This window comes from Aplysia californica, unplaced genomic scaffold (assembly GCF_000002075.1).
Source record: "Aplysia californica isolate F4 #8 unplaced genomic scaffold, AplCal3.0 scaffold00687, whole genome shotgun sequence".
Taxonomy (NCBI): domain Eukaryota; kingdom Metazoa; phylum Mollusca; class Gastropoda; order Aplysiida; family Aplysiidae; genus Aplysia; species Aplysia californica.
Window position 1 is genome coordinate 335,670 of NW_004797957.1, and position 10,058 is coordinate 345,727.

Sequence of the window (10,058 nt, forward strand, 5' to 3'; positions counted from 1 at the left end):
CACACACACACACACACACACACACACACACACACACTGGGGGCCCCCACACAGATAGTGGAGACCATGGGTGTGTGAAGTAGGTCAAGTAAGTTCTGAATAGAGCCTCTTCTACTCCTTTATCCTGTTTGTCTATGGCAGTCTTGTCGACATGTTTCAATGTGATATTACATTCCTGAGGGACTTTGTTACCCACAGGATGGGGTGTTTGAAAAATAGTGGCCAGGTCTTGTTCTTTTGATAGGGTAGATATCTGTCCGAAAGGGGCCTAAGCAACCTGTGTCTACAGTTTGTTATGCGGCTGCAAGTCTCTTTTTTTCCAATAAAGATGGGAGGTTGGCTGGTGGGTGCTTGCATGTGGTTGATGTGCTCCTTCTTTCCCATCAAATATCTTATTGTCCTTGTCTCCTTCTTTTTCCTGTTTGTTATCTTCTTGTTACGCATCTAAGCTTCGCCACTTTATATGACCTAATTGTTTTGCAAGTGCTGTAAAATTCTTGTCAAAACAAAACAACTTCTCTTCAATGTTATATTTGATGACCATAAGGCTGTGGTTGCTATTGTGTTATTGTGCTGTACACTACAGCTGGCAACTGTAGCAAGTTTTTCTTTCCTCCTCAGGTCATCGGCATTGGGGCCGGGCAACAGTCCAGGATTCACTGCACCAGACTGGCTGGAGACAAGGCCAATAACTGGTGAGCTCACCATAATGTCGTACTGTGTGGAACCTGTTGTAACAACTTTTCCAAGGCAACCAGCTGTGCAAACAACCACTTCCCATTCGCCCAACTCCCATTGTTGAATTTTGATTGATCATGGTGAAATTTTGATAGAGTAGATCTGCTCAGCTCTTTAACTATTGTAGCTACAAAAGAGAATTTTGATTGCTGCCTCTTCTCCGCCATGACGAGGTATTGTTATTTTGTGTTGGGCGGGGGGGGGGTTTGTTCCATCTTTCAGGTTTTGAATCTCTGCCTCTCTGTCTGCACACAGGTGGCTGCGACAGCACCCGAAAGTCTTGGGTATGCGCTTCAAGAAGGGAGTGAAGCGAGCAGAGATGTCCAACGCCATCGACGTCTTTGTGCTGGGCACTGTGGGGCAGGTGAGAGGACTTGGGTGATTGGTGGGTGCTCTGGTGTGGTCTACTCCTTCTTTCCTATCCAACATCTGTCGTTGTGATCTCTCCTTCTATTCTTCTTATTTATGTTTGTTACTCTCTTGTAACACCACCTCTAATTTTCGGCACTTGTATGACCTTTTTGTGTTGCAAGTGCCGTAAAACTTACTAAAAGTAAACTAAGCACCTTTAATCTATGGCACTTATATGGCCTTTTCGTGTTACAAGTGTGTTGTAATACTCTTACTAAAACTGAGCTTAATGGTTTTAAGTTCTGTTATTGAGTCAGCTGTCTTGAACTCTTGGTCAGCATGATTGGGGGGGGGGGGGTATTTTTATGTTTGTCTGTCAAATGGTGTACCATATTTCTTTTCTTGTACTTTTCTCTCTTGTAATTTGCAGTGGTCGTATGGATTTATTGAAAACATTTTCGCCAAATTTCATTTTATTTCCAGTATGCTTTAAGTATATAACCAATGTCTTGTTGTGTGGTTGCCTGTGTTTGTGATTTCTTTTAAGTCCTGTGGATGGTTCGAGCGCACTACTGGCAGGTCCAACTTCTTTTCTTTACCTCTTGTTTTTGTCTGTTCATCTTTCATTTTCTCTGCTTTATTGTTGTTATTGTGTCGATATATGTGGTTGGTTGGCAGGTGCTTTGGTATGGTTTGCCTTGCTTCTTCTCTCCTATCAAATATCTGAAGTCCTCATCTCTCCTTATTTTTGGAGTAAATCACCTGTGTTGCAAGCACAATAAAACTCCTTCGAAAACTAAACTAAATGGATATCTTGATGCTTCTCTTTTCTAGAAGAAAAAAAAAAATCTGACACATTTTTTCTTCTATTTAAAAAAAAAATTAAATTACAATTATTTTTTTTCTTTACGCCTGACATTTTCGTGTGTTTACAGGATATGGAGACCAGTGCCTGGGAGGCTCAGCTAGAAGATCCTCCAGCACAGTTTACTGAGGTGTGTACACAGATGTATAGACAGTATTATGTACAGTAGATGGTAGAAATTGTCCAAAACATCCATCCATTGTTGAGGAGAAAAGTTGTCTTACGCCCAGGTATGTGGGTTGCTGGCAGGTGCTCTGGTGTGGTTTGCTCCTGTTTTTCCTATCAAACATCTGTTGTCCTTATCTTCCCTTCTTTTTTACTGTTTATTACTCTCTTGCAACACCCCTAATCTTCAGCTCTTGTATGACCGTATTGTTGCAAATGCCGTAAAACTCTTACTATAACAAAAGACAGCAGTACACGGGTGACACACTTCAGCAACAATCATTTGTGACACCGGTTCACTGCAACAATCCAGGGATACCAAATCTCCGGTTTCTCCGGCTTTTTCCGTTTTGTTTCATACACTTGTGAAGGAAAGGGGAATGGTAAGAGAAATGTTTTTGTTTGCTCATTTCAAGATTTTACAAGGTTCGTTTTAGGTGAGGTGTGACGCTCTGCTCATTTTCAGGATTTTTCTCAAAAATCATTTGGCGTCCCTGACAATCATCTGTGGCATAGGTTCACTGGTGTGAGGAAAAAAGTGCTGGATTATCGGGCAGAAAAAAGTAGTTATTTTCAATCAATCTAATTCAGTAGTTTTTGTCAACATGCCTGTGACGGGATACCAACATATCTGCACCCTCTTACACATGTTTTGGTCTCATGCTGTTCTGATTTATTGAGTATTTTCACATTGAAGTGCTCTCTCCCTGAACCCGGACGCTCGGGAGGCTAGAATTTATGTAAAATTAGGATCAGGAGGCCAGGGCTTTGAGGGTTAGAAAAATTATAAACTTTCAAAATTGGATTTGTGAATAATGAGGAGGAAACTCATAAATTAATTAGGACTGTATGTGTCACAACATAGATCTTTTCTATTTTTCATGTTACTGTAACGAATCTGCTAGGAATTTATTGAATTCAGGAATGTGTGTGTGGAAGGTTGTGAGGGGGGTTGGGGTGTGTCACTTGGTCAATGCTCACCATCTTGACTCCCCCTGAGGGAAGAGTCTGTTTTATTAGTTTTAAAAAGTCGACTGACTCGACTGCTATGAAATTGTGTTGACTGGGGTGTTGTTATTGGTCTGGTTGACCAGGGCGTAAAACATTGACAATTGAATGTTAGATATGGATGATGAGTGAGCATTCCCACCGTAAACTAACACGCACACAAACTCTTGCAGCCCGTTTTCTATACTTTCTAAATTGTAAGTATCAAATTTCCCACGACTGTCCCTGATTCTTCGGGGATTGGGAAATTTGAGGGAACATTTACTACACTACCACAACCCATCCCACTTGATACAGTTTTTGTTGGTTGTTCCATAATCTGATGTCTCTGACGAGATTTTTTTAAAGTTAAATTGTGTGGGTGGGGGTGTAAAACACTTATATTTAGATTTTTTATTTTGATAGTCATTTGTGACGTTGAGTGTGTGTTCCCATGGTAAACTGATCCTTGAGTGTGATTGGCAGATGCTCTGATGGGGTTTGCTCCTCCTCTCCTATCAAACATCTGTTGTCATTATCTCTTCTCCTTCTTTTTTTTTTTTTACTCTCTTGTAATCCGCCTCTTAAGTAACCTATTAGTGTTGATAGGGGCGGGGGCGTTAAACCTATACCATTTTTTCACTCTCTTGCAATACCTATAATCTTTGGCACTTGTATAATCTTTTTTTGTTTCATGCACTGTAAAACTTGCTTTAAAAAATAACCAACAAAAAACTGACCCTTGTGTCGTGGTGGGTTGTTGGCGGGTGCTCTGGTGTGGTTTGCTCCTTCCTTCCTACCAAACATCTGTCATCCTGACCTCTCCTCCTTTTTTGTGTTTGTTACTCTCTTGTAACACTTCTAATCTTCGGCACTTGTATGAACGTATTGTGTTGCAAGTTCAGTAAAACACTTACTAAGACTAACTTAAAACTAAAACCTATACCATTTTTCACTTTCTTGTAACACCTTGAATTTTCGGCACTTATATGACCTTATTTTGTTGCATGCGCTGTAAAACTTACTTTAACACACCCCCCCCCCCCTAAAAAACAAACAAAACAAAACAACTGATTCTTATGTCGTGGTATGTCCTACAGGGGGAACGTCGTGACTGGGTCGGCCAGCTGAAGGGCGTGTCTCTCAGCTCGGACGCCTTCTTCCCGTTCAGGGACAACATTGACCGGGCTTACCAGGTGAGGCAGCAGCTGTAGAGGGTCGGGGTCTCCCTGTGTTTGGTTCAGACGGTGCATCCTACAAATATGCGCACTCACACACGCACATACACACACACACAGCATACACTCACACACTAGGCATACACACACACACTAGGCATACACACACACACACAGGCACGTACACACACACACACAGCGTACACTCACACACACAGCATACACTCACACACACACACACACACACAGGCATAAACACACACACACAGGCATACACTCACACATGCACACACGCATGCACACTCATACTCATGCACATACACACACATACACAAACACATACACATGCATGCACATGCTCGCCTCACAAATAAGCTGGTGGTTAGAGGGAGAAACTGAAACCACTTGCAGATCCTTTGTACTTTCTCTTCCTTTTTTGTTTTTCTGTCTGTCTTACCTTTTCTGTGCACAAAATGACTAATTATATCGACATGTTTCTCTTTGCTCAAGGCGGTGGGAGTAAAAAAAAGTGACCTAAGAGATAGGAACTTCAGAAGAGAGCAGGAGAATTTAAATCATATTGTGTGTTGATTTACAAAAGCAGTTATCACAATAAACTTGTTTCATGAAAATTATGACAAATGATTATCTTAATGACGGTGTAAATTCCCGCTCAACAGCAAGTTTGTTTTACACTCAATGCTAGATCTATTATCAACCTCCTTCGAAGCACAAAATAAGACGCTTAAACTGAACATGGTTAATCCATGACATTGTGGACTGGGGTTAATCCAAAAACAGCAATAAACAGAACAAACGTTGAGTAAAAAAATAATTGGAGAGGTTATTTTTTAACATCTGTCAATTTTACTTTTTTTTCCCCAACCTCTCTATAAAACTCTTGAAAATCTGGCTGTACTCCAAATTTACCTTTAACTCTTTAAGCCCTGAGTTTTTTCCACCGTTTCCCGGAGATTTTTATGCAGTCAACTAAACCTAGTTCACTATGTCTCATTATAACCCCAAAAGCTTGCCTCCAACTTCTAAATGGCGGAAACAAAGGCTTAGTCCTTACTAAAAAAAAGACTTGGTTCGCGAATAGTTCCGAAAAACTAGCGCTAAATAAAACGAAACAGTTGTCACTAGTACTGGACGCTCTCAGTGTCCGATGGTGTTCAAAGAGTTAAAATTCCCCCCAGGGCAGTGTCACTGACTGTAGTGTCTTTAGGCCATTCCCAAAGGGGGGGACATTTCTCGTTCAAGCACAGTAGAATTGTAGGCCTAAATGGACTGATTCATGTCACACTCATAAGTGTGCCTGATCTACAACAGGGAACTGTTGCTTTTTCTTTCTTAATCTTTACTATTGTCATTTTCCTCTACTTCTTTTGTATGTTTGTCACTCTTGTGACCCGCTATTTCTGGGGTGCCTTGATAGTTGAAGCAGACTTTGTGCTGTTGAAGCTAGAGAGGTGAGCAAAGCAAGTCTGATTCCCTGTAAAGATTTCTCTGTTGACACCCACCCCTTGGCGCTCATATGACCTTATGTAGTTGCAAGCGCCTTAAAACCCTCTACTATGTAAAAAAAAAAAAAGAGTTGAGCAGACTTCACTGTATTTCATTTATTTTTATTGGTGAATCTATCTCCCTCTGACCACCTTTACAACATTTTTCTGCCCACAGAGTGGTGTGGAGTTCATCGCCTCTCCGGCCGGCTCCAACAATGACCAGGCCGTGGTGGAGGCGTGTAACGACCACAACATTGCCCTGGCCCACACCAACCTGCGGCTGTTCCACCACTGACCGCTGCCAGAGTTGTGTCTGCCCTGCTACACACACACACACACTCGCATGCATGCTCACACATGCGCGCGCGCACACACACACACCCAGTCACACCAGGCAACAAGTTAATATGGTGAAAGTGAAGGCTTTGAAAAGAGTTGATGTATACTGTCTGATGAACAACAGATTTTTATTTTGGTTTGTTCTGCTGATGTTAAAGAGTTAGAAATTTGACATTGTGAGTTCATTTTATCATAAAAATGTGTAAAAACTTATTGAATAAATGAACACAGAGATGACAATGAAACTAAACAAAATAACTCAAAGATATTAAACGCGTGTTTTGGCGTTGCTCTGTATTCCCACGGTCTTGTGGTAGACCCCTGATCTCTGACATTTCTGTGTTCTTGAGTCTGTCAGTGGCTTGACCATCACTGTCGTTTTGAAGATGTGGCCTGACTGTTGCTGTCGTTTGAAAGATGTGGCTTGACCATGTGTAGAGAAATAAGATGTGCGGCCCAGGCTTGTTCATGAAGGTTTTATGAGATCAAGGATACTCATTTTCTGTTTTATTACGCTTTAATTTTCTGTTTATGCCTCTGTATATTTTAAGGTTTTCTATCTGATCTTTTCTGACATAAAGACATGTTTGTTGTTGTTTTTTTTGTTATTCCTCATCAAGGGACATGGTTTCTGAAAAGAAGCTATCCGAGTTTTCTGTTGTTCAAAGTGTGTGTAGCTTGCTGCTTTTATTGTAGTTCACGTTCTCTTCTGTTGAGATTTTCTGTCTTTTGAAAGAAAAAAAAAAAGGCTGCCATTGAAGTTTTTAAAATTTACTCTTTTCATTTTTTTTCTCTGCCATACTGAAATTTTATTCAAAGGCTTTTGGAGGACCTTTATGTTCAATTGATATATTTTTGTATCTTGTCGTGTCATTGTTATAAAACAGTATTTGGGGTGGACATTTTGGTGTCAGCAGTCAGTATCATCCTGTGGAGTATCAAGAAACTTTACTTTCCCCTATGATGTAAACACTGGGTAGTTTTCGTACATTACTCCCCTGTTATTTCCGTTATACGGTTAAGATAGTGTAGCTTTCATGCTGCAGTGTACACAAGTTTATTCCGTCTGTTGTGTTGTATTGGTGTATTCATCATGACGAGCTACATAACATTATCCCAATGCCAGGAACTTTTCACGGGGATTCTTGTTTGTCGTGGCTCTCTCATTCCAGATTTTGATGTTTCAGAACTTTATATTTTCCATTTGTGCGGGTGGTTGGAGGATGCTACTAACTAGTCTGTCCTATTTCTGTTTTTTCCCTTCTAGCTTCCTGTCTGTCTTCATTTTTTTCCTCTACTAAACGATCATTATTGTGTTGATGTGCCTAGCTTTGCTCAAACAAATCAAATGTCATCCATTAGTTTCTGAGCTACTGCATTCTAATCTTTTTTGTGAGCAAATGTGTACTTTGAAGCATTTTTTCTACACGTCTATAGTGTCTGGGAGTATTTGAGTAAGGGATTTTTTTCGGGTGATTGGAGTTTACATGTAAAGGTCTATCAGTCTACTCTTACTGTTCCCAAGCACTTAGTGAGCGATATCATGCCTACTGTGTTGTTCTTTGCTCAGAACTGAAGATTTATGGCGATGATGAGCTGATGGAAAGAGGAGATTGTATCCGCAGTGTTCATGGGTTGGGGATTTTTTGTTTTCTTGTTCTTGTTGTTGCTGCATTTACTTTTGTTGTTTATTTGTTTTTTATACAGTTGGTTTTTTGTTCTTTGTTCTTGTTCTTTTTCATACATTTAGTGTTTTTGCTCTTTTCTTTTTTAATTAAAAAAAAAAAAAGATTCGATTATATGACTTGATTGTGTTGCAAGTGCTGTGAGACTTTCTATTGAAACTAATACATATGTGAGGCAGCATGGTGGAACCAGGCTCTCGTCAAATTAATCAAAGTGAAGAAACTTGCATCTTTTCCGCAGGTTTGTGAATTTTTATCAAATCTTTGTTTTTTGGCTCAACACCTTTCATGCCCTTTAAAGAAATCATTTCTGTGTGGATTTTTCTGGAAAACGTTGATTAAAGGCACAAAAAATGTCATTTTTTAGTTATCACGGACTTTTAAGCTAAGGAAATAACATCTTTGGCGGCCATTTTCTCACTAATTTTACCTCTGGAAACAAGTGACCCCCACCTCCTTCTTTCGCAAATATCTCAACTTGTATTCAAGATAAATGGATATTTTTAAAATCCAAATAAAGACAAGTGAACAAGCTTTAAGATGATACCAATAACTCCACATGTCCAAAAATTGACGAGAGCCTGATTCCACCACGCGGCCTCACATTTGGTGTTCTTGTTTTTAAAAAAAAAATAGATTTGGTTATTTGACTTGATCGTGTTGCAAGTGCTGTGAGACTTTCTATTGAAACTAATACATTTGATTTCCTTGTTCTTGTCAATTTAAAGCTTTTTTAGTTTTCTGCATGTTGAGCAGTTTTAGTTTTAGTGACAGTTTTTCCCATATAGATTATAACACATCTGTCTCAATGATGTTTCTTTTCTTTGCTTTCTGTTGATGAGGCTGTGTGTTCTTACCTCTGAAAGGGTATTGGTGTGGTGTCCTCAGAACCAAGTTGAGTTATTTCTTTGCCTTGTTCTGTTCGTTTGGACACGAAATGTTCATTGTTCCTAATAGTTTTTGAAAAATAAAGAATTACAGAAGAAATCTGTAAGAAAATAAAGGATTGTTTGTCTTTTTGTTTTTGTCTGGGAATTGACTGCAGCTTTGTTTGGGCTGTGCTGGTGTCTGCTGCTTCTTCTACTTCTTTTCAATCCTTTGTTCTCATTGTTGTTCTGATGTAGTTTGTGAGTGGTTGGCGGGTGCTGTGGTGTGGTTTGTTCCTTCTTTCCTATCAAACATGTGTTGTCCTTTTTCATCCCTATTTCCCATCCTCCTTTTTTGTGTTTGTTACTGTCTTGTCATCATCATCAATGTCTTTCACCCCTGGCAGGGTATAGACCACACGCAAGCTCCTTCCATTTATCTCTGTCCTTGGCCATCCTTCCAAGTGAGCTTCATCTCTCTCACTCATGTCCCTTTCCCCGCAGGGTGCTCTCGTGGCCTAGAGGTTAAGGTGTTGGCTTCTCATTCAAAGGTCTCGGGCTCGAATCCGAGTAGCGACCGAAAAATTTTCTTCTCTAAATTTGTCTCCTTTCACCTCATTTCCTGCCCTCTAGCAGTGTTCTGTCGTCTGCTTTCGTCTGCTCTTTCTGCCCCCACTCCCTCATCTCCTTTGCCCCCCTCATCTGGGCTCCTGATTCTTTCTGCAGCCTTTCTACTGCTACTCCTTCGCTTCTTCTTACTGCTGTCTTTCAGCCACACCCCTGATCTTCTGGTATGAAAGATCTACACCTAGCCTTCACGGACAAGAGCGAAAAATCTCGGAGGTCCCGTGTGCAAGTTGCGCATGTTAAAGATCCCTTGGTGGTCTAAAATCGATAAGATATTATTAAGAGTAGGCTTCGGCTGCCACCCGGGCAGAATTCAAATTTCCTACCAACTGAAAATATTAGGTGTCCCGCGCGCTCATATGACCGTAAAACACTTTACAAAAACAAAAACCTTTCCACGCATCTCCATGTTTCCCGTGGCCTACCCCTGCCTCGTTACTGTCTTGTAACACCTCTAATATTCAGCTCTGTATAATATTTATGACCTTATTGTATTGCAAAAGCTGAAAAATATATAGTCCGTATCTCTCCTCCTTTTCAATGTATGTTACTCTCTTGTACTGGTAGCATCTTAAATGTTCGGCACTTATTTTACCTTGTGTTGAAAGTGCTGTAAAACTTACTAAGTGGGTGGTTCTACGCACACACACACACACACACAACACACACGTACAAACACACACCCATATACACATAAACACACACACACACACACACTTAGAATAACAATGTATATATGTCGCAACCAG

General features: G+C 40.4%; 1 protein-coding gene across 4 annotated transcripts in view; it reads left to right on the top strand.

Annotated features, from left to right (window-relative positions):
* Positions 1–10,058, top strand: part of LOC101851674 (bifunctional purine biosynthesis protein ATIC) — a 55,926-nt gene that overhangs the window by 42,792 nt on the left and 3,076 nt on the right. For 2 of the 4 annotated variants that reach the window (XM_013088110.2, XM_005108412.3), the window contains exons 14-18: positions 622–695; positions 994–1,102; positions 2,025–2,084; positions 4,207–4,302; positions 5,968–6,574. In XM_013088110.2, coding sequence (XP_012943564.1) covers positions 622–695; positions 994–1,102; positions 2,025–2,084; positions 4,207–4,302; positions 5,968–6,087 — 459 coding nt within the window. In that variant the 3' untranslated portion in view covers positions 6,088–6,574. Of the gene's footprint in view, positions 1–621; positions 696–993; positions 1,103–2,024; positions 2,085–4,206; positions 4,303–5,967; positions 6,575–10,058 lie in introns of those variants that run through there. The other 2 variants (XM_013088111.2, XM_035972422.1) reach the window with 1 other exon arrangement.